The sequence below is a fragment of the Rhinolophus sinicus genome, chromosome 5 (genome assembly GCF_057876585.1).
Source record: "Rhinolophus sinicus isolate RSI-liver-muscle chromosome 5, RSI-T2T, whole genome shotgun sequence".
In the NCBI taxonomy this organism is placed as follows: domain Eukaryota; kingdom Metazoa; phylum Chordata; class Mammalia; order Chiroptera; family Rhinolophidae; genus Rhinolophus; species Rhinolophus sinicus.
Window position 1 is genome coordinate 103063255 of NC_142505.1, and position 25024 is coordinate 103088278.

A 25024-nucleotide genomic window follows, 5' to 3' on the forward strand; every position below is an offset into this window, starting at 1 on the left:
GGAAAGCTCAATAAAGGCTGTGGCCCACGCTCTCCTCTCGCTCCTGCTTCTGCCTACTGTTTGGTGCTTCCCCGTGAGGCCCTGCGTGGAATGGTGTGCCTCTCAGTTCTAGGAGAACTCTGGGTAACAAGGAACTTTTCTTTCAATGGCACTGGCTTCCGTTCACAGCCACTCAGTCACTTTTATACGAATAAATTAAGAACCAGGCACAGGTCCAAGTGACCCAGGTTTTGGTCACAACTCCTGTTCACTGTCTGAATGATCCTGGACAAGTTTAATCACCACATTAAAAAAAAAAAAAAAAAAAAAAGAGGGAGAGAGGTGCAGACTGTGTTTCCTTCAGGTTCTTTCTAGCTTGGTAAGCCTCTGACGCTAAGTAAAGTGACCTGAATTCCAACCCCTGAATTCAACAGGCAGAGAGGCAGGCTGCAGTAGAGAAATTGCACGCCAGTCAAACCACTTATTATAAAAGCACAGCTTATACTTGTCTCAGTAGTAAATGGGCAAAGAAAGGAATTCATTTTAGGAAATCTAACTGCATGAAAGAGTTGATTCCAGAAAAGGGTCTTGGATTGATAGTCCACTGAGAAGGCTTGTCGTCTGTGACGAACAATCCAGCAGAGAAAATTTGCACATTCACAACTCAATTACACTGGTTGACAACAGGTTCCCAAACTGCACACGGGCCACCTTAATGTCTGGAAAGAGGCAAATGCTGTGAAACAATTTCACAATGGACGCAAATGGAAGTTCAATGCTAACCCTCTCTTTAAAATGGCCTGAGACATGTAAAGAGGACCCAGTAAGATCTGATTCAAATTGTTCAACTTCTGAGACACACAATAAGGAAGACCCTTAAAATTCAAAGCAGGAACCCTGAGTTTGGGGGCCTTGGGATTTTTGCTTGCAGGGCAAAGATGGACCCTTTTTTAACATTAGTGGCTGGTTAGTGGCAGCGAGAGCCTGCCCCTTCATGGGCCATGAGAGGTGCAATTAGGAGAGAGCCTTCTTTTTAGAAAGAGAACAAAAAGGGACCATTTCTCAAGCAGTTCCAGTGGCAAATCTTGGTTTTGTGGTCTAGGAATTTTCCCTGCATCTGGAAAGCATGCCGAGGGCTGACATGGGGTCAAAGGTCAAAGGAATCCCTTGGGGCATTTAAAATAAGGCCTGGGCAATAAAAGGCAGATCAAAGAGAATGGTGGCAGGGACATTCTGCTTCAGGAAACTTTTGGAAAACCCCTTTTGTTTCAACCCCCATGAATGTCTTAAAGTCAGAGTGCAGAAAACCAGAAACTGATTAAAGTTCATTGAGGTTGTATCGCCTGGGGGGGGTGCCCGCCTTGTTCTGTTGTTCTAAGTTGAGTCACTATAACTTCCTCCCCATTCATTTCTCTCTTGTCCTTAACTGCTGAAGATCATCTAAGAGAAAGCTGGGTTTTATCTTCTTTATTGTCGGGTGTGCTAGGAGTGGTGGAGGAGAAAAATGCCATGCATGAGACACCCCTACTATAAGGCCGGAAGTGTTCACAGACCTAAAACAAACGCAGTCTGTTTCCAACACCACAAAGTTTGATTTGCCTGACAACTGAGTAATGACTCAAAATCTGTGTCTCCCTAATGAATCAATGCACCGGCTTCTTTCTGCGACCACACAGAGCCCGAAGAACGTTGAACTTGGGTGTGGAGTCTTTTTCTTCTTTTTCTTTTTCTTAAGAAGAAAGCAAGCAAACATTTGTGTGTTTGTGAGCTGAATATGCTTAAGTAGACAAAAGCAATATTTAGCCAGTGATCTAATTGACATTTTACTTGGGCAAGAGACCTGGGGCCGGCCCAACGGCAGGCAAATTCATTTTCCAAAGGTCATGGGGTTGGCTGCTGGGGGTTCGCTGTTGAAAGATATCTCAGGGCTGGTCAAGGCCATAATCAGAGATAACCTTGGAATACAAATAATTCCCCCTCATTCAAAACTGGCAACTAGGCCTGTGGGTCAGTGTGGTTGTACTTATGCAAATGGAAATGATCATAGTTTCTAGTTACGACGGGTCAGCCGTGACAGAAACAGGAGACACAGGGCATAGCTGGCTCAGTCTTGTAAGTTCTTGTTCAGAAAAGCACACTCGAATATCTTGTGCAAGGGAATCAAGTGAAACGAGTGTGCTCCAACTCTTTGGGCTGAGATCAGATGATTTCTTTAACTCACAAAACTGTTTTAATAGGTAAATATATGCACATGATAAAGGAGAGTTCAGAGACCATCGAAGAGTTTAGCGTGAAAAGCAACACCCTGCTGCCTCTGCCCCTCCAGTTCTGTATTTTCCTTCCCCAGCAGGAACTACGATTAGAGTTTCCTGTAGATCTGTCCACAGATATTTCACACATACAAAAGCATGTGAGAGCAAACATGAGCGCACTGTTTTAACAGCACAAATAGGAAAAAACGACAACGACCTTCCTGCACCCGTTTTGCCATTTTTTGGCTTTAGATGCTGTCCTGGGTCATATATAAAGATCAATCTCACAGCTCTTAACTACTCTGTAAGAGTCCCAAGGATGACACACCATGATTCATTTAACTAGTGTCCTACTGAGGCGCGTCTAGGTGGCTCCCCAGAAATTTCTCTACAAATGACACTTACCTATCCATCTTTTGGGGACTTGTGCAAGTTTATCTTTAAAATAAATGCATAAGAGTTCAATGGATGGATTGAGGAGTACGTATGTTTTCAATTTTGATAACCACTGACAGATTGCTTGTTAAGGGGATTATACGAAGTGACACCCCCATTGTCAGTGTAAAATATGCCCCACATCCTGATCAATTCAGTGTCCCATAAATTCTTACCCGGCACTTAAGAAAATAAATCTCTCTAATCACATCTAAATTGCATGGGGAGAAGCTGGATGCACTGCCCTGGAATGGAGAAAGCCACGGCCATAATATAGTAAGGCTTTCTTTGCCCATTGATGGCAGCTTTCTAAAACAATGGGATGCAGGACAGGTTTTCCCTACTCTGGTATTTGTTGTCATTGTTGTTAAGTAATGTATGTTCATTGTAGAAATATTGGAAAACAAATAAAGTAAAAACATAAAATCAGTCTTAGGTATTTACCCAAGAGCAATGGAAACATAAGTGAATATCCATACCAGTTTTGTTCACAATAACCAAAATTTGCAAACAACCCAAACGCCTATTGACAAGGGAATGGATAAACATATATTGTACTGTATCCATTCAGTGGAGTACTAGTCAGCAATCAAAAAGAACAAATTATTGACAGACAATACAACATACGATGAATTTCAAAATATTATGCCGAGTGAAAGAAGCTAGATACATATGACAACATATTGTAAGAATCCCTTTATATGAACTAGGTCTACAGGCAAAACTGCAGCGACAGAAAGCAGACTGGTGGTTGCCAGCGTCAGGCCTGGGACAGGGGACTGACCAGAGAGATACAAGGCACACTTTGGGTGGTGGTTACATGACTGTATACTTTTCAAAACGCATTGAACTGTATAGTTAACACGGGTGCATTTTATGGTAGGTAGATTACACCTTGATAAACCTGATTAAAAAATTAAAATCACCTTCCATTTCCAGTTAACCATTGTTAGCATCTTGGTTTATGGCCTTCAGACTTTATTCCCCACGCAAATATATACACACATAAAACTACACTCACACTTTTCCATGTACCTTTCTTTTTATATTTTTAATAAATGGGAACATATGGTTTGGTAACCTGATTTTTAAAAAAGCCTTCATAATATATTGGCTAGATTCTTAACAGTTTAATGCCTCGTCTCAGACTGCTTTCTGGCTCTAACAGAGGCGGTGGTCCGAGTCGCCTCCCTACCCAGCCCAGCTGTAGGTAAAGTATCACCCTCGTAGCTAACCAAGTTTGCAGGAGCGCCGTGAGTTTGGGCATCTCTTTTTTTTCAGATGCTGTCTCCTTCTCCCTACAAGATGTGTGGGTTAAGCTGGCCGCAGGCAGATGGCAACCGTCTCACTGCCAAGCCGGGGTCACGTTTTCAAGGTACAGCGGAGTCAGCATAAACTGAGAGCTGGGCCAGGGTCACCCACAGCTCGTAGGACACTCACAGGGAGAAACCCCGAACAGGCTCCAAAGCAAACCAGAGGTCCTCCACCCTCCACTGTTTGGGGAGACAAACGCCTGGAAGTAACTTTTCAGGGAAGTTTTGTTCTCTGGCTTTGCTCCAGGGGAGACCCTCCCGGTCCTCCAAGCCATTGTCAGGGGCGGTATTGCCACTGACAACATTCCAAGGGGTTGACAAATTAAGATGGCAGAGGTGGGGGATGGGTGGGGGTGTTGGTGGGGGTGTTGGTGGGGGTGGGGGTGGGGGCGTTGGGGGTGGTGATTATTAGGCACAAACGGAGTCAACGTGAACCACAGCCTCTCAGCCGAAAGGAACAGGGAAATCCAACGCAGACAGCACTAGCCTGGTATGGGTTCCCCTCTTCTATCCTTCAGGCCTCTTACCTCTCGTGTTACTTCTGGATTGATTTCCTAGTACTGTTTTCAGAACACTCAACAGTGTGAGTCAGATTAAGGTTGGTTCAAACTTCAGCTCTGCTGTGTGGTGTCTGCAGCTCCCTGTCCTTGCTGAGTCTACATTTCTCATCTTTAAGAAGGACAATCCCACCACCCCTACTGAGCTGTTACAACAATTAAATGAGATAATAATAATGAACATTTGCAGTGCTCACTACATGTCAGCGCTAACTACTCTACAAACATTATCTGATTTAGATACTAGTCTCCTGAAGAAAACCAAGCTTGGAGAAGTTAGCAACTTAAGATCAGTGGGGCGGCTGGCACTCGCACCCAGATTTCTCTCCCTTCGATGCCAAGTCCTTACTCAGCACACCAGTAGTTCTCTTACGTTATAGAATCAGCTGAGGAGTGGGTTAAAATGCCGATTTCTGGGGGGCCGGCCCGGTGGCTCAGGCGGTTAGAGCTCCGTGCTCCTAACTCCGAAGGCTGCCGGTTCGATTCCCACATGGGCCAGTGGGCTCTCAACCACAAGGTTGCCAGTTCAATTCCTCGAGTCCCGCAAGGGATGGTGGGCTCTGCCCCCTGCAACTAAGATTGAATACGGCACCTTGAGCTGAGCTGCCTCCCGGATGGCTCAGTTGGTTGGAGCGCGGGCTCTCAACCACAAGGTTGCCAGTTCAATTCCTCGACTCCCGCAAGGGATGGTGGGCAGCGCCCCCTGCAACTAAAATTGAACACGGCACCTTGAGCTGAGCTGCCGCTGAGCTCCCGGATGGCTCAGTTGGTTGGAGCCTGTCCTCTCAACCACATGGTTGCCGGTTCGACTCCCGCAAGGGATGGTGGGCTGTGCCCCCTGCAACTAGCAACGGCAACTGGACCTGGAGCTGAGCTGCGCCCTCCACAACTAAGACTGAAAGAACAACAACTTGAAGCTGAACAGAACCCCCCACAACTAAGATTGAAAGGACAACAATTTCACCATTGTTCCCCAATAAAGTCCTGTTCCCCTTCCCCAATAAATAAAAAATCTAAAAAAAAAAAAAAAAAAAAAAAAAAAAAAAAAAAAAAAAAAAAAAAAAAAATGCCGATTTCTGGGCCTAACAGGACTCGCCCAGAAACCACGATTCCTTCAGTCACTAACAGGACTCAGGAACCTGCTTTCTTAAGCAGGCCCAGGGCACTTAAAGCAGCGGGTCTTCAAACCGCATTGTGGAAACACTGCATACGGCAACAGTGAAACAACTGTAAAGCAATTGTTACTTTACAATTGTTACTTTAGAAAGCAAACTGAGAGAAATTCTGGGGTCCCCAGGGACAGAGAAAGGAAGGGGACGATAAAACTTGTAAGCTCTTGATTCTGGCCAGTTTCCAAAGAGCAGGCAGACAATCAATGACAGGTAGAGATGACACTGGGGACGGGGGTGGGGGGCACACAGACTGTTTAGTCAATACATGCAGGCGATCTGTCTGAATAACTGAGTCAAGCTAAACAGTGTGTCGGTCCCGTGGGGGGTAGAGGCTTTGGGAGGCTTATGTGAAGATGACCGCTGGGGTGTGACTTTGAAAGAAGCATGCCAGAGTCAACTGCTGCAAGAATGGACGAGGGCCATACACAGATGTAGCCAACCCAAGAGTATTTGGCTGTGATCGGAACAGAAGTTCAAGTCTGGGGTTTGTGCTCTGCTTAGCACATTAGCAATGGTCCACGCAATGCGGATTTAGGTGTAGGTGTCCCCGCATTTATCCCTCGCTAGCCATCTTGGTTGCCACCATTAGAGCCACTCTTTCAGGGCCTTTGGAGACACTTGGGTTTTGAATGGTTAAGGAATTAGGACACTACAATCTGCCAACACATTAGCAAGCATCAGATCATTGACACACAGGGCTTTGAACCTCAAGACCCTCTGTTGTCCCCAAGGAGTGGGGGCGCCATCTAAGCCAGACACTTGTGGCTGAATCTGACCCATAGATGGTGCAATTTGGACCCACTCGATGTGGACACTCAGTGTTTAAAGAGATTCTGTGTTAAATGCCAACATCTCAAAAGCAGATGATTTCACATAGAAATCTAAATTCCTTGCTTCTCTTAGGAAAATGAAAAAAACAACTGTTAAAGCTGGGCCTAGGTGCATCTGGCAGAACTGACGGGCAGTGACGTTGGAGCACGCCTTCTTTCTTTAGGCACAGTTCCCACCACTTCCTGGTACTTCCTAACAGCACCCATGCTGAGTCCAATTGTCGTTTGTCAACTCGTGGTATATGAGTTTACAATCCCTTACTGAAGAGTTTATCTTCAACATACTGGATCAGAGAGAACCCCCACGACCGCCAGACCAAACCATCCCTCTCCTTCACCCTCACATGCCAATAGTCCAACTGTGAGACAATCTCCCTCTGCATCAATAGAGGTGAAAGGATGTGTTCGGATGCAGTGCAGAATAGTAATACTTATTGAGCATCTATTTTGTGCCAAGCTCTAGCTTAAGTCTTTCCCACTTGCCATCTCATTTAACTTTTACATGAAAATGTGTGGCTCAGATAATGGTTAATCATCTTCATTTTATTGAAAAGGACAGGAAAACTCAAGGAGGAGAAGCAGTGTGCCCACCTCTTGCGCTGGAGACAGGGGCTCTTCCTAGGGTAAGAGGTGGGTTGCTAACGCTTCCTTTAAGATGACACATACGACAATGGGATTCTCCAGAAGTCGGCAGGTCTAGTGAACAGGCCCGCCCGGCACAGGAGGGCACACACTGCACCCAAGAGGGAAGCTGCAGCTCAGGTCCAGTCTATTGTTGCCACACAGGACTGAGCAACACATGGTTCAACGTCTGAGGTTTCCAGAGAAGCTGGGAATCCAGATTTTTCAAGCGAAATTACTGATTTTTGAAACCCTATAAAGAAGAAATAAAACCTCTGTGGAGGTGGGATTCGGTCCATGGTTTTTGATTTTCATCGCATGCTTTTCTAAGCTTAGGCAGTATTGTATAGTGGTTTCAGGCTCTGGATTTAAACTCTCTGAGTTCAAATCCCAGCTCTGCCACGTACGAGCGTGTGACCCTGGATAAATCATTTCTCTGTGCCTCAGTTTTAGCATCTGTAAGCTGGTGATGAAATCCGGAGGCAGTCATGAGGGTTAAGTGAGATAGTAGGTAGAAATTAATAAGACCATGTCTGCTCCATGGCTAGGGTTCTCTAAGCACTCAGTGCCTCTATTTATTCTCGGTGGGGGGTGAGGGGGGAGGTAGATAGGAGCACTTCAGGTTAAATCATGGGCATTAGAGAGATCTCACAACACACATCCCATCCCAGAGCCCAAGACATGGCATTGCCTCTAAGAGGAGAAAAGGAAATGCAAGCTTCCATGATAAAACGTTCTTTAGCTATAAAATCTCACAACTGCAACTGGATCATGCACCATGTAAACCAAACCTTCTCCGCTGGGTACTTATTTGTGTGGCTAGGTAGTTTTGCCGGCAGACACAGACCCTGAGAGCTGATGGTTGGCATTTAGAAGTAATTTCGGTTTGCACACTTGTGCCTGGGGACTGGTTATGGAGAGAGTTTTAAAGGAGAATGTTAACAACAGCAAACAGTAGCTGTCGTTCTACATGGACACATTGCTACAAGCTGTCCGTTTACGGAGCTGAACACCTGTGGAAGACACAGAGCTCTTCGCTCTGGCACAGCGGGCTCTGAGCACGTGGATTTGTCAATTCTCATACAAGGCTCTCTGAAACACCAGCTCCAATAAGACCTGCACCCACCAGGAGCAGAGTTGCGGCTGAGATCTCAGGCTCTGAAAATCACTGTCCCACACCCTGCACACACGACTTCTTTATTCTCCCAGCAAGTATTTTCTGAGCACCGTGGCTGGCCAAGTCTTTCCCCCTGAGTTCTGAAGAACTCTCCTTCCAGAACCAGTCATTTCCCTGAGACGCAGAGTTGTTTATCGGGTAGCCAGCAGGAAGGGAGGCAGTTCAGGAGCGCTGGTTGAACTAGACCTGCTGCAGAAATGTCTACCCCCTCCTGAGGATGCCCGAAAGATTTCAGAAGACTGCAGCTCCATTCCAGGGCCTATTTCCCAGTCAACACCCAGCTTTCCCTTTTCCTTTCCTCGGAAGGCAAGTCCAGTCTATGTCTTCAGCCTCTGGGACCTGGTGTTATCCTTATTCTCTTTTCTGCCATCCCCCCATCTGGCCCATTGTCTCAATGACAAACCCCAGCTCCTCCCTGATGGAAGATGGTCTCAAAGAATCATCACACATTCCACTCTGAACCCACCTGAAAGGTAATCTATCTAGTCCAATGATCTTTCAAGCCTTGTTTGCTTATTTTTAAATAGGACTCTTTGTTACACAAAATCTCATGTTGAGCCTTGTTGTCTCAAAGAGGCAACTTAAAACTTTATCATTATTGAAAAGGAACTTTTCATTGGTGAGATATTGAAGCACGAGCTTTCTCAGAACATAAATTGAAATCCACTGATCACGACGCATCCATGCCTTATTTTAACAGATGCAAAAATGAAGACCAAGAAGGTAAGCAGCAGCCAGGGGGCTTCCTATTGCTGCTGTAACAAAGTACCACAAACATAGTGGCTTACAACAGTGACAATGTATATTCTCAGCATTCTGTAGGTCACCCGTCCTAGATCAGTTTCACTAGGTTACAGGCAAGGTATCAGCAGGGCTGTGTTCCTTCTGGGGCCCCAGGGGAGCGTAGGTCGGTTTCCTTTCCAGGATGTGTTCTGTCGTCATTCCTACATCACATGGTCTTTTCTACCTCTGCGTCCAGCACTTGTCTTCTTTCTTGTAAAGACCCTTCTGATTACATTGGGTCCACTTGAATCATCCAGGATAATCTATCCATCTCAAGATCCTTCATTTAATACCTGTAAAGTTCCTTTTGCCATGTGGGCCACACTGTCACATATTCCGGGATTAGGGGGTGGGCATCTTTGGGAAGGGGCATTATTCAGCCTATCGCAGGCGGGCAGCAGTTAATGGCCGAGCTGTGACCAAGCCTAGGACTCCTGGGCTCTTTTGGTACTCTCTGCGTCTCCATGGGGACAGGGGGAGGGGGAGGGGGAGGGAGAAGGGGAGGGGCCAGGGGTGGGGAAAGCACACTCTTTTTCTCTGACCTATTTTGTACCTGGCTTCTTGTAAGCTATACACGAAAACAGGACAGACCCACTAGAAGAAAGAGAAGGTGTGATGAAGTTAAATATTTTTAAGAGTTTGGGTTGCCTGGGAGCCAGAACACTATATATATAACCTTTGTCTCTGGGCATGGATTTTCTAGGAAGGGGAGATTTAGTCCATTAGATGTCATAACCTGAGCCAAACTGACTCTCAGAGATGGAATAAAAGCAGAATAATATTAATTATTACTCTTCATCACAACATCATGACGAAGGTAATATTCTTTTTACTTAATATCTGGGGAAACTGAGGTAAGAATGAGTTATGTAATTTGCTTAGCACGTAAGTGGTAAGAACCAGGCTTTGACTCCAGACAGCCTGACTCAGAACTGTGAGTACTTAACTATTATCTAAACATCCTCAGCGTTTATGCAGAGTTTATATACAACTCCAGGCCTGGGCAGGTTCTTTGAACCACAGGTCTTCTCTGAACTAGAAGGAATTCTAATGCTCATACCCCAGGCTACGGGTGGAGAAGCTGGGGCTGCTCTGGGCTTTCTTGCTGACTGGCTCTATGGCACTGAAACTTGTGGGGCGTCACTCTCTCTCTCAAAGAAGGAAAAAGATTCATGTTGCTAGAGTCTGAAAAACTGAGTATATATAAGCTGTTGTGAAGGGCTGTGAAAAGGTGAGGGGCTTTACCTGTACTTTTAAGAGTTTACACTTTAGGGCTTGGGAGAGTAGGCAGCACACAGGGGATTTTTAGGGCAGTGAAATTACTCCATATACAACTACAATGGTAGATATAGGTCGTTACACATTTGCCCAAACCCACAGAATATACAACACCCACGGTGAACCCTAATGCAAACTATGAATCTTAATTAGAATGTATCAATATTGGTCCATCAATTGTTACAAAAGTAACGCACTAATGCAAGATGTTAATGTAATGGGAGGAGAAACTGTGGGGGGCCGGGAGGGGATATATATAAGAACTCTACTTTCTGCTCAATTCCTCCAGAAACCTAAAACTGCTCTAAAAATAAAATCTATTAAAAACAACAACAACAACAACAACAACAACAACAACAACACACTTTTAGACAATTTTGACGGTCTTCTCAGAAAACCTTTCCCACGGTGACCATGTCTGCCTGCGCCTGCCTAGGGTCTGCTGGCCTGGAGCTGGAAGCCAGAAATGCTCTTCCAACACCTGCAGCTGCTCTGTCGCTGCTGTTTCCTTTAGGACATCACTCCATGCTACCAAATCTCAGAGCTTGGCGCAGCTAACCGCTCAGAGAAGCACTGGCTGAGATGCCAAACGAGTCCGGGGATCCCGTCCTAGCCTTGTTACTGACCAGCTCTGCTGCCTTGGGAGAGTTCCTGCATTTCTTTGAGCTTTAACCTCTCCATCTGCATCTCAAGGCTAATAAATGTTTCCCTAATGATCTGGCAAGGCTACTGTGCTAATGAAACAAGATAATTCACGGGAAGGCTTTGGGTGAACCACAGTGTTCTTCACGCATGTGAGGCACGTTCTCCTGTTTTTCTCCTCACTAGGATTTTTTCCATTTCATAGATTAAGAGACTGAGGCACTTGCCCAAAGTCACAAAGGTCGTAGGCAGCAAAGCTGGGATTGGGAAAAAAAAAAAAAATTAAGTCTGACTCCAAAACTCCTTTTAATCACTATGCAAAACTGACTCCAACGAGATAAAGAATGAGAACATTAATAGTTACTACACTCTCAAAGCGTACTCACCACTGTACCACTCATGTCCCCTCAACCCCCTTTCGTTTCTCTTTGCAGTTAAAAATCTCCAGGCATAAGCTCAGTCCAGGGGCGAATGTCCCATATGACCCCTAGGCCCAACTCTGAGAGCCTAGAATCACCGCCTTCTTGCCAGAATGTAGGAAAAACAGGGAATGTATTTTACATGTGTGTTTTAGACCCTTTGCTTGCTGGGGATTTAGTGCTCAGAGGGGTTAAATATGTGGTAAGTTAAAAAAGAATTTTGTCCACAAATAAAAATGTCCCAGATAATATATTTTAGCATGGGTGCCAGAAGAATGGTCTCCATTATGCTGGAAAAAAAAAAAAATGAATGAAGGCTTCTTTGGGCTGCTTCTTGCTGCTTTGCTTTCATTCTTCTTCGCGCCAGGATACAATCATGTACTTTTATACAGGGTTTAGCTGCTCTCTAAGTGCTGGAGTCTCTTTGTGCTGAAAGTCACCCATTTATTCATTGTTTACTGAATGACTATTACATCCCAGGCTTGGGACTAAGTCTTGCAAATAAAACAGCGAACAAAGACTTGACCTCTCCCTCTTCATAGCTTCCAGGCTACTGGAGGAGAGGCAGCTGAGCAGACACCTATAACTGACTGTGTATATAACTGTGTGTATTAAGAAATATGCAACAGAGGACCTCTAACGCAATATATAAATTTGTGTCATCTGGCCGGGAAGGGATTCCATGTACTACTCAACTTCCGACTCGAGGCACAGCTTCCGGGATGGGGCACTTCCCAGCAGCATCTCCTTGCCATTGGATGACACTATCCTGTCTTTTTCAGACAAATGGCATCTAATTGACTGGTTTCCCCTCATTTCGGGGGATTTACTTTAGTAAACCCACTGTATACTGAGCACTTCCATTGTTAGCCATGGGGCAGATACAGAAGAGAGTTCTAGACGAGTACTTACCAGATTATACAAGCTCTTCATGTATCTGTCTGCCTCCTTCTGTAGGTGAAATTTCTCAGGAGCAGGCACTGTGCCTTATTTGTCTTTTTACTTCTAGGACGTGCTTGGGGCCTGGCAAGGGTAAGGGGCTCCATGATGATGTGTGGAAAGATGAGTTGAAAAATGGAAGCGCGGGTGGAAAAGAGGGAGGGAGGGAGGGAGGGAAGGAGAAGGGACAGAGGGAGAGAGGAAAAGGCAGAGAGGGAGGCAGGCAGGCTGACCCTTTTCCTGAGACAGCTCATTTTGGGTAGCACTTAGCGGCTGGGGCCCGGTCCAGCTTCTTCCAGCAGCGCTTCTGAACCAGACACACTCAGCCAGGAATGCAGAGGAGGGAAGGCCAGGGAACCTGCTGCACCACGGGAAGGTGATAAATCAGCATCTCTGTGCCTCCTGTGGGCAGATTTCCCCAAATCCCTCTTCCAAGACACAGCACTGCTGTCGGGAGAGGTGGGCACTGTTCCCGTCAGCGCGGACAGAGATGCTTTGCACTGAAGGCCGCCTCTGCCTCAGCCTGATGAGCCCCGGGACAGGCACTCAGTTCACCCGACCCGTCAGCTGCCGAAGGCCTATCGGCTTTCTCCCGCAGGTCTCTGTAGTTAGACACTAACTCTTTTGGTCCACTTTGCCTGTTTGATTCAGGCTCCCACAATCTTTGAACAACTGCAGAAATGCCTGGCTCACTCACGGTGCTCCAGTCACGAATCTCTGACAAGTGTCAACTCTTTCACACACCTCGGTGTCTTTACACAGGTTGCTGACTTTTCACATGCTGTTCCTTCTGCCTGGAATGCTGTTCCCTCGGATAAACTCCTACTCATCCTTTAAGACCCAACTCAGGTCACTTCCTGAGTGGAGCCTGAATCAGGCCTGTCTCTCTGGCCTTCCCCTCATTTTCGTGCCTCCAGCAGAGTCCTGACCACATCCTGCAACTGCTCATTTACCATTTGCCCCCTCAGTAGACTGTGAGTACAAGCACGGTGTCTTATTCTTGCTATAATTTTCATATTAAGCATTTTAATAATTGTGCCTGATTTCCTGTAGGTAATAGACCCACTGCAAACACCTGAGGAATGAATAAACAAATACATTCCTTCGATGCATTCTTAGTCCGCTTTCCTCTCTGCAATGAATTGTTTGCGCGCTGGGGATCCCACAGTGACTGAGACAGGCAGGGTCCCTGCGTACACATGTTCATTCTGAAACATAACTGGATCCGGGGATAGAGAGGAAGGGCAGTGGGTGCCAAGGAGCTGCTTTACATGGGTCAGGGAAGGCCACTCTGAGGAGGTGACATCTGTAGAGAGGTCTGAGGGCTTGGCACATGCTGTCTGTGTGAACAGCAAGGGCCAAGGCCCTGAGGCAGGAAGGAGCTTATGGTGTTCACGGAATGCAGTGGAGCGTGGGAAGCAGGAGCTGAGCGAGAGGGGACCCGACCACGGAGAGCCTTGCAGGCCATGACCAGGAGTGCGCACTCTGCTCCAGGTGCAGGGACAGAATGAACAGCTGCCGAGATGAGCAGGCAGAGCGCTGCCAATGGAATGGGTGCTCCGCGTCCCCTCCCACCCCCCCTCACCCTCACGCCGGGCAGAGACAGCCTCTCATTAATCTCAGGAAGCGGGAGGGCAGACTTGGGCAGCGCAGCCACTCAGACTGACTAGAGAACACAAAGGAGACGGCCCAGCTTTGTTTTGAAACTGTCAATTCCAAATTCTGCGAGCTGGCAGAGACAAGGGTTATTGATTTTCCCTTCTGGAATGCATGTCCTACAGAGTCCTCGCAAATAGGAACCGAAAAACAGAGGAAAACATGACTGCTGAGAAAGGCAGGGCAAGGGGACGTTTTTTGTTGTTTTTTTTAAAAAAACAATCTATACTGGTTTTTGTCTGTTTCTTATTATGCTTTGTTGGATTGTGGCTTGTCATCTCTCTTGTTTCCTATCTCTATGTCGTTTTGATTTCTCTCTCTCTCTCTCTCTCTCTCTCTCTCTGCCTTTGTCCAGTACCTACACAGTGTTTACATACAGTAGGCATGTAATGCTGGTGCATCAAATGTTGGTCTACTCACAGGTCAGTCTCTCTGAGTGTCTCTTCCTGCAGATCAATTTGTCCATCTCATTGCCTGTCTCTTTACATAGAGCACCTCTCGCTCCCCCTTACAGACAGGCAGCAGAGTGGGACCCGCCCATGAAACCAGCTTTTAGTAATTGCATAGAGAGGGATCCCCAGCTAATTACTTTCTCTTTCTTCCCTGGAGAAGCAGGAAGCAATTAGGGGCTTTCTTCCACAGCCTGGGGCTCTGGGCACCAAGTCCCTTCAGCACCAGTGCTACATCGGGGCTCCCCACTCCCACACGGTTCCAACACCGCCCGCCTGCCTCCTTTCTCTCAGCTCTGATAAAAGCTGCTGGCTCACCTGCTTGCCTGCTCCACCCACTAGCAGCCTCCTTAGTTACTTTTCATTCTTCCCGCTGCATCATGGCTGAGCGGGGAGGAATTGTGTAGACACACGTGTCTATGACTAGATGTTTGGGGGTGTGACTAAGGGCAGGCTAGCTGGGGAGGCCTTGGCCTAATTGCGTCTGTTGACTTTTACCAAATTACACACACCGATCGAAACTTAGTGTCGTCCTCTGCAAAGTGGGGATAACAAAGACTCTTCCTTCTTGAAGGGGAATGTCAGGAGAAGCAAAGACAATGTGAAAATTACAAAATTATTTTTAAAAAATAGACCATCCTTGATTTTCTCCTCTTCCTGAAGCTTATGGTCCTACGGATAATCCGGCCCAACTGTAGCCAGGCCACAGCCTGACGGTCCAATAATTCATCTTCTACTCCTATTTGGCTTAAGTAATAGTAGAATAATGTTATATTCCCAGGCTCATACAGGGTGATGGACGGGACTCGGGGTCTGGGAGGTGGTTCTCAGACTGAGGACAGGAATACATACTCCTGAGATTGAAAACTCACCACTCATCACTGACAGGCTCCATGTGGGTGACTGAGCTGGGGGAGGAGAAGTGTTTTCCCCAACAGGCTTTACACAAACCTAATTTCTGCGAAGCGTCTCCTCCTTCACGTGCACGGACGCAGATTTAAATGTACAACTTCAATTACCGCTTCTACTCAGACGTTTCCCTTCGCCTTCTTGAACTTGCTCCTCAGCTCTGGGCCTATAGCTCCAATTACCAGCACCACCTTTTCTCTTCCGGCTAAAGGTTATTGAGTGAAACTCCCTCTTATTAAAAACATGGAAGCTGACATGTTTTTAATAAGCCGTTGCCCACAGACCAAAGTCATTTCCCAAGCAGGGACAGGAAGGCATGTCAGAATGACGTTTCTGAACGTAGAAGCTGCTCCACCCACACTGTCCGTGAAAGACTTGGCATCGCTTCACAGCCAATTCATGTCCTTCAGGCCTGGTTCTCCCTCCTGACCTGTCAATCTCTGTGGAGTGGAAGCTCCAAGCAGGCAGAGCTCACAGATCGACATACCTTACTTCCTATGGTTTCCCCCAGAACTGGCCTTTCATGGGCTCAGAACATATTTTGGTGGCTGCTTGGCTGAACGACTGAGAACTTGCCATCATGCTCTGTATTGTCGCAGTATGGATCTCATCAGTTTCCACTTCTTTTTCCCTGGCTTCCAAGAACTCCTTGTTTTTCATTAGTTCTGGTGACTTGGCCCCCACCCCCCCAGTCCTTTCACTTCCCGCTGCTCCCTCCCAAGTCCAAGGCCTCGTCCCTCATATTGAACCACGCCCCCATGTTCCTCCTCAGCCTTTCCTTTTGCCCCTCATCCTGTCCCAGTTCCGCTTCCAGAATGAACGCTTTCCTCATGACCTTGCCCAGATCAGAAGCCACCCACATTCTTAGACTCTATCTCAAGTCCACACTCCTTGCGGGTGAGGCTCGCCGCCACCCGGCCTCCACCTCCTCCCCTTCTAACCTCATCACCTATCATTCTGCCTCATACACCCCTCCCTCACTTCCACGAGGTGACTCTGTGTCCCTTGAAACACGTCGCACACAGGGTTGCCGCCACACTTTGCACACACGATTTGCCTTGTGTACTCTGTGAATTCCAGAGATCACTCAGGCTCAGCTACAGTCTTTACAACTGTAACAACAACAAAGGAATACAGCACAATGGTAACAGTAGCTAGAACTTTCTAAATACCTCCCATGTGCCAAGCATAGTACTGGTCTTTGTACGCGTTACTCATTCTATTAACCTTCACAAAAACCCCAGGAGGTTAAGGACAGTTTCTATCCTCATCTTATAGTGGAGGGAATCTAGCTCAGAAGCGTCAAGTGATCTTCTTATGGCCCCAGACTTGGTACCCAGCACAGCTGGAAATCAGACATACATCTATCAGGTACCACAGCCAGGACGTTAACCCTCAGGCGACACTGCCTAAAGCTACTTTTCTTCTCTGAGCTCGGACAGCCCTTTCCCATGCATAGCCACTCATGTGCCGATTTTCATGTGGACTGCTAAATCACAAAACGCTCTCTTGTATGCACATGTTTTTTTTTTTGGTCCCCAGTTTTACTGGAAGCTACCTGAGAACAGGAATTATACTTTTGTACCTTCTAATGTGTGCTGACTGCACCGATTAGAGGTGTAAAGCAGTCAATCCATCTTTAGTTTTGCTGGCTAATTCACCCATAAAGCAGCGAGTTTACTCCCCTCCCCTCTCCCCCCCAGGACCACATGCTGACACTGGGTATAAACCAGAGAGAAGACCCTTAAGTGATACACATCTGTGCGGCCTGGAGGAGGAGAGCCTGACAGGAGTTTCTGAGACTCAGAAGCCAGTGTTTGTAGAATGTTGAACCTTTTAGCTCCTGAGGCCTTTGCAAGGTTAAGGGTATTATGGGAAAACAACAACAATAATCTCCAAACCCTCCAGCAACTACTGAGGACCATTGTAAGATGGAATCACTTTCCTGAGAATCAAAAATGTAGTTGGTAATTACAGTTCTTCCTCTACATCATCACTACACACACAGACATACATATGTATATATATATGTGTGTGTGTATATATACACACACAGACACATATATATTTTGTTGTTAACTGGCCCATGGAAAATGAAAGCTGTAATATCTGACAGATACACCACTTCACATATGTAAAATGCTAATCTGGGGCTCAATCATCAAGAAGCTGGCTGGCCCGGTTTCGCCACTGCCCTTCTCTGGGCCTCAGTTTTCTCACGGCTGACGGCGGGGTTTTACAGGCTCTCTAGGGCCCCCTCTGGCCTTGCCTTCATTTCTGGGATGCTACTGAATACAAACATCTTAGTGTTGGTTTACGGGCACAATCTTGAGTCACTTTCTCTGAAGCTTCGTCCGTCCCAGCAGCCCTGTCCTCTCCTGCCCTTTCCAGGGCAAACCTTTCCAGATGCAGCAGTGGGCCGCCTTCCGTCTGGGAGCCCCTTACAAAGTCCTCCCTGCCCCCTTCCCTGCACCCGAGATGCCTCTGCCCTCTTGTGTGCTTTGCTTGTTTAACACCAAAAGCTTTCCGACAAGTTCTCAGCACCAGGGGATGCAGATAACCTCTGTCTGGAAGCCATCATCAGCTTCCCAGTATACTCCAAGAAAAAGTGACAGCTAAAATAGTTTTCAAAAGCCTCCTTCAAGACTTCTCAAGTTGAATGTGAGCCCATGGAGGAGGCCAGTGGGCAGAAACGCCTGCTCACACAAACCAGAACTTCTGTGCCCCTCTCTAAACACATGTTCTGAACACATCGACACACTGATGTGGGTAGAAAATTCAGAAGGCATGCTTCTCGTGAAGCTGAGGGCCCAGGAGACACTAACAAGCGTGCAGCACAGTGGAGGCCAGGTAGGAAACGACCGAAGTTATCCGGCAAGTTCAAAAACAGAGTGATGGGACAGTCCTGCATCGATGGCAGCAGTGGGCACAGGGATTGGCACGTGATCAAGTTACACAGAACTGCGCGTGTGCATGTGTGCACACAAACATGCACACACGCGTGTGCACACGCATACACACATGCACACCAATGAGTGCTCGTAAAACTGTGAAATCTAAAGAATAAAGTCAGTAAATTACACCAACATCAGTTTCCTTGCTTTGATGTTAGACTACAGTTTATAAGATGTCACCATTGGGGGGGAAAAACTGAATGAAGGAGTACATGAACCTGTCTACCAGTTTTTGAAACTTCCTGTGACTCAATAGGTATTTTTAAATAAAAAAAAAAGTCCGAGCCCCTCGTGCAGTGGATCTGCCTAAGTCCCCATGACCCTATGACCCTGGGACACAAGCCCCTGGGCTCTCACGAGATTCTAACAACAAGTGACATCTTCACCATCATGACCTTCATCATCTTCTTTATCACCAAGTCTCCCATGTGCTGAACATGTACTATGTCCGATGCAGTGCGGATTTACAATATTTTCTCACTTGCATCCACACCCCCACCAGGCTACCACCCCAGTTTTAGGGACAATAATGACACTGGGAGAAGCAGAGCTGAGCAGCAGGCCACAGACCTACTGCGGGGCCAGGCTCCGACCCAGGTCTGAGACGCAAAGGCGCCTACTTGGGGATGAAACACCGGAGAACAGGACCGTGTGGAGCTGCTGTGCGTTCGACGTGTGTTCCCTGGGAACCACGGAAGCACAGCCCTCAGTCTGACTCAAAGGCGCCTGGCTCAGGCAGTGCGACGGTGACACGGCCTCCCTGTCCCGTCCCTCGTCCCCCCTCGTCCCTCACCCCTGCTCCGGCCAGAGAGCCACACCTGCAGCAAAGCAACAGAAACAGTACTTACAGGTTCTTCACGTCGGCGATGCCGCGGAAAGCCTTCCTTGGGACACCCAGGATCTGGTTTTCGCTCAGATCCCTAAACAAGGAGAGAAGAGGCACCGCATTAGCCCTGAGGCTGGCTTTCTCTGCATCTCATTATGATAACAAAACCCCATGGAGGCTGTTTGGGGGACTGTTTAGTCTCAGGCCCCAGGCTGTCACAGCCTGCATATTGTTCCTCCCGAGATGGCCTTTGCTGAAATGGTTACAGGGCGAGCAGCTCGCCTCCAGGGCGGGCTCTGTGGGTGGTCTCACACCTCCAGGCCACGAGCCAGGACTGGCCTCTTTGTTGCACAGACAGTACCCAAGTCTGTTTTGCCACCTCCCAGAGACGACCCCTGGCCCCCTCCCCCAAGGCATCCCTCCCCCTGCTGGGGCAATACCACCCCAACCCCACATCTCCGGGACTCTGCCTTTGTCCTCTGGGATTGGAATGGGAGCATGGCCATCCTGATTTTCTGAGGGGGAATGACCATCTCTGCTTATTCTAGAGCCCCAGAGACACCCCCCAAGGGGGCCTCCTGGATCGTCTTAGTGACAAGCATGATGAATTCAAATTGCATTTCCACAAAACCATCCAAAACGGGGATCCCCGCTGGCAGCGCTAACATGTCGCTGAGTGAGGAGGAGGGTCACTAACAAAGCCTCAGGTCTCAAAGCAGCTCAAACCCAAGTCCTGTGTCAGGGGTTTCTTTAAGAACACCCAAAGTGGCAAACTCCTTCCCGAAGACCACGCGGCCTTCTTTATTTTGTTTTCCACTTTTATTTCTTTATTTCTTTATTTTGCTAGACCAAACACATGCACTTGTTTTCATTCCTATCTCCAGCTGTTTGGGATCTCAGAGAGTAATCAATCATATATAGCAATCATATACATGTATATACACACACATATGTATATATCTTTGGTCATACATGTATATTATATATATATAATATATAGTATATATTTGTATATATATATATATTATTTTGAAAACAACACAAAAACCTTCAGATATTATGGTAAAAAAATTACCTACCCAGACATAACCCCTGTTACTAATTAGGAGGGACATACATACATTTCACCAATATGCTCTCATAGTATATAGTCTGCTACAACCTCTGTTTTCACTCATTGTACTGAGAACATCTGCTCATGTCATTACCAGTGCATCTATGCCAACGGTTTTAATGCCTGCGGACCATCCAGCTGTATGGATGGCTAAGGGATCCCACAACGTTGGGTATTCATTAATCACTTTTCTATTTAAGGAAACACTAGGATGGATTTTCCTGCCCACACAATTTGGGGACACCTGTTCAGCTACTTCCATGGTACAAAGTCCTGTGAGGAGAACGTGCGGGGTCACAGGGTAAACACATCTTTCACTGCCGAGTTTTCCTGGAGTCCGAGTGTACCAATGGTCACTCCCACGCTGATTTCCACGGACACCTAATCAAATGCTATGGATTACTCCAAATATATTTGGAAAGAGAGGTCAGACCACCATCCTCCACCAAAACCCGAGCTGTCTAAACGAACATTTTGCAAGGGGGGCAGGAGGAAAAAGAGAAAGCAGCAGAGAGGTGCCCATTTTCCTGCTCTCACCTGAGAAGACGAGCCGCCACACTCTGAGCGGCTGAAACTCGAGACCCTTGGGGGTTGCCTGGGGACACTGTGAACAAGGCTTAGAGTTGGGGTACAGAATGAATACTAGTGGCTTCTGGGGCTGAATAACAGGGTGCTCCCCATCTCAAGCCCAGTTTCCTCCGTCTGCAGCTGATGTAAGTACATTTAGATGCATGATGAGCCCCGTTGCAGGCTCCCCCTGGCTGGACCTGATTCAATGAGCAAGGCTCCAGCCTGGAGTCCGGCGCTGAACAAAGCCCACGATGACAGCAGAGGTCAGGCAGTGTCACCAAGGCCACTTCTCTGCTCTCCATCAGCCTCCAGGAGAAGGGGGCCCATGTCCTGTCATCTGAGTAATGCAATTTCCACCAGGCATCTGGGCTGTACCCAAGGCTCCGGTAGCCACCTTGGGCCCAGACTTTTCTGCCAAGCGAAGGTTGGTCTCTGCCCATCACCCTCCCAGGCTTGGCTGCTAAATTTGGCCGCCCCGGCAAACAGCTCAGACCGTACTTCTTGGCAAATGGCTGATGATTAAAATCAGAGGCAGGGGGAGCAAACAGGAGAGAGGTTCAGAACTGTCAGCTCTAACTATGCCTGGAAGCCAGAGAAGGGGCACACACCCAGGAATGCATTAACCCTTCGAGTTTAAGTTGCCCCAACCAAACTGAAGGAACAGTGACCGCACAAAGGTCCTGGTTTGCAATACGGTGGGACGGGGAGAGGAGAGCAATATTTAAGCAGAAAATGCTGGTCGAGTTGCTGGGAGGTCTCCCACAAAAGGGCGCACACAGGCAAAATCCTGCACTTGGGCGGGGCAGCCCTTGGGGTTTCTGTTCACTATTTTCTTGTGGTAAATATCCCCAGTCCTGCTCTAAGTTTAGGGAGCCCAGTTTAAAGCACAGCTTTCTTTCCACCTCCCTGCTGTGACTTCCCTCCTGCCACAACTGAGCAAACCAATAGATTGTAGGGAATTTATCTGTTCTCCATGACAATCCGCTTATAAATTTTATTAATTTTATTTTCCATTGAGGGTCTCTGCTCCGGCTAACAATACCGCTGCCATCCATCTGTGGGATTGTATATTGATTTCATAAATACCTGTAGTAGGCTGACAGACTGACAGCTTTAATGGTGTTACTGATGGGACGAGGAGGAGGGTTCGGGGCTGGTGCTTCATTTTCTGTAACTGTCCCTTCGCAATTAACTCGAGGGCCTTGGTGAGGGCTCCCAACAGTGAGTGTATCTCAGCGTGATGCTGGAGCACGGGGCTATTGTTAAGTACTGTCCTTGAGAAAGACAAGAGCCACCGTTTTGCAGCTGACACTTAACATAAAAATAACAAAATCTATCTGTAGTGCCCTGGAGCCTAGTTCAGGCCAATTGCTTGTTGGGGCTTGAGTGCCTCATCCTTCCTGAGGGAAAATGCTGGGAAGTGACGAGGAAAGGGGACTTGCTTTTTTTTAAAACATTAGATGAAAGGTATGAGGTTAGAGTCGGGTGAGAGGTATGCTGGGGTTTTCTGGGGAAACAAAGGAGAATGGCTGGTAGGAAAGGCTTTCTTGTTTGGGAAAGAGGGTTACGAATTTGGGCACCTTTTTAAATAATTAGGGCTCTCAAAGAAAGGGGAACTGCATTAGCTAAAGTGCATTTTCCTGCTTCCGGAAAATGATTAACTGACTGATTATTCCATCCAAAAACACAAGACCAAAGAGGACTTATTAAGGAGACAGTAAGTCATATAGGAGTTGGCAAGAACCAATACATCTCCCTTCCAGCCACACCCCCCTTTTTAATTTACTAAAATGCTTTGGACACAGATTAACTTTCTTCGCAAATTTATTATTGCTTCATCTACCTTGAAATGGGAACTGCAGACACTTTGATAAATGGATTGAAAGGTTGTCTAGTTTCAGTGGAGCTTTTGAAATGCTTCCCGGGGCTCTCCCTGCAATGTCAGGCATGCTTTGTTCTCAGAGCACCAGTGAAAGACAGTCCCCACCTTCACCCCCATCCCTGCCCACCCCATGTTTACCAGGCAAGGAGCAGGAAAACAGTCTCCTCTTTGCTCCACTGCAGACAATGCGCTCATCTTGGTCACATTCATATTACCAGGAAGTCCTGTCTGTGTTAAATGACAGTTTGGGGGGCAGAGAGGGGATTTGCTCCTAGATATCAATCTCGAATTATTCTGAAGGTACAAAAAAGCGCTTGGAAGCTCCCCCATCTTTGGGGAATTCTTGTTTCTGAAGTGGGTGGAGCTCCTTATTAGCTGTATGATCATGCAAAGTATTGAAATGCTCTATGCCTCAGTTTCCCCATCTTTGCAGTAGGACTATTAATTTTATGGACCTCAGAGGTTAATTGTGAGGGTGAAATGAGTTGATATATGTGTGTACTTTGCACAGCACCTGGAACCCTGTAGACATTCAATGAATGGCTGCATTTATTTTTTGGACTTTCCCCCCATTTAGCCCTGGATTCACATTGCTGAAAACATCCTTTATCATCACCCTCAGGACATATACCTACAACTTTGCAAAGAACAAAACTCACGAATGTTGCTAATATTCTTTGGATAAGATCTGAGGGAGGGATTAAAGAGTCCCTCATCTATCATCTAGAGAGGAATAGCCATACTTGATTCTGGATCCTTTTGGATGAAACAGGAGAGGTTGTTCAGGGTCTGTCTTAGGTTGGGCTCTCTCAGAAGCAAACACTCAGTCGAGTGATGGGTTCACAAAGTGCTCTTGGAAGAGGCAGTAAGGGATGGAGGAAGCAGGATGGAGAAGGGGAAGGAAGGACAATTAGGTCACGTCCTGGCCTTGGCCCAGGAATCTGGGAGCTCTGTCTCTCACCAGCGGGTCTGGGTGTTTGCAGCCCTGCATCCGACAGTCCTTGGCTGGAGAGAACAGAAATGCAAACTCCCTGGCTCTGCCCGCTCTCCACATGGCTGGACGAGGAGAGTCCAGGAACCCAAGGACAGATTGCTGAGGACGTTCCCAGCCATGACCTTCAGCAGCATAGTCCAAAGAAGCAGGGGATGGGGGCCAGTGTCAGTAACCCACGGGATTCAACCCCAAGTATTCATAAGAAGGCTTCAAGGACAGTTCTGAATCAGGAAGTGATCAGAAGGTTAAAAAAAAAACGAAACAAAACAACAACAACAAAAAAAACACTCATGAAAGATGACATAATCCAAGACCGAAGATCAAGAGGCCACAGGTGGAAGCTAAGTGACCAAAGAAAACTGAACAACCTAGTCTGGAACCTCTTTCTCTACATCCCCAAGGCCCCTCACTGAGACCAGTCAGGTGCCTTTTCAGTAACATTAAAAACAAACAAAAAAATCCATCAACTCTTGATTAGCTAAACTAAACCAGGAAATGATCTGAAAGCACTTATATCTCACAGCATGACTGGATTTGGGATTAGGGCAGTGGATTACCATTCTGATTCTGTTTGGCCTGAGTATATATTAGAATTACTTTCTCAGTCATTGCCTAGTAGGAGGAAACCAGCCCATTGGGACAACAGGTATCAATCAAAACTCATTTAGAGATTTTTGAATTTCTGATGGACAATCCATAAATCTACAATGTCCTGTATTCTCAATACTACCCTCCTAAACAAAAGCTGAACCCTGCCCCCCCACCCCGACTCCTAATGTATAGTAACGGTGACACAGCACTCTGCTCCAGAAAACAAGGAGAAAGATGTTATTTTGCTTATTGTATCCAGCAGGAAGGACAGGAAAAATTGTTCCCTGGGGATTTTACAATGTGGACTTCAGGGAGGATTTAGCTTAAAAGGCAAATCTCTTTTGCAGGCAATTTATCTTAATAAGCAAGATTGTATGTTTGCAGTTGGGCCACTGTCAAAACCAAATGTGACCCAAGCATATGTCCCAGCTAAGAAGCCCCAGTGCCTCCAGCAGGGTTTCTGGCCAATGGCATCCTTTGTCCAGGGGAGAGTACAGGGAGTGACTGAATCATTTCCTGAAAGAACCGCCACCTGTCTTGGGGATCCAGCGAATCAAAGTATCAATGGTGGACAAAAAAACCACACCAATTATCCCCACTGCTCTAGTTGGGTTTTTGAATATTTCACAGCAGCAGGAGTTTACATTGCTTCTTTCCTGATGTTCAAAGTTACTGAGTGAAA

The 25024-nt window shown here is 46.9% G+C and overlaps 1 protein-coding gene across 1 annotated transcript in view; it reads right to left on the bottom strand.

Annotated features, from left to right (window-relative positions):
* Nucleotides 1-25024, bottom strand: part of SLIT3 (slit guidance ligand 3) — a 553294-nt gene that overhangs the window by 168014 nt on the left and 360256 nt on the right. The window contains exon 5 of the mRNA XM_019740962.3: nucleotides 19214-19285. Within this exon, the coding sequence (XP_019596521.3) occupies nucleotides 19214-19285 (72 nt within the window). The remainder of the gene's footprint in view (nucleotides 1-19213; nucleotides 19286-25024) is intronic.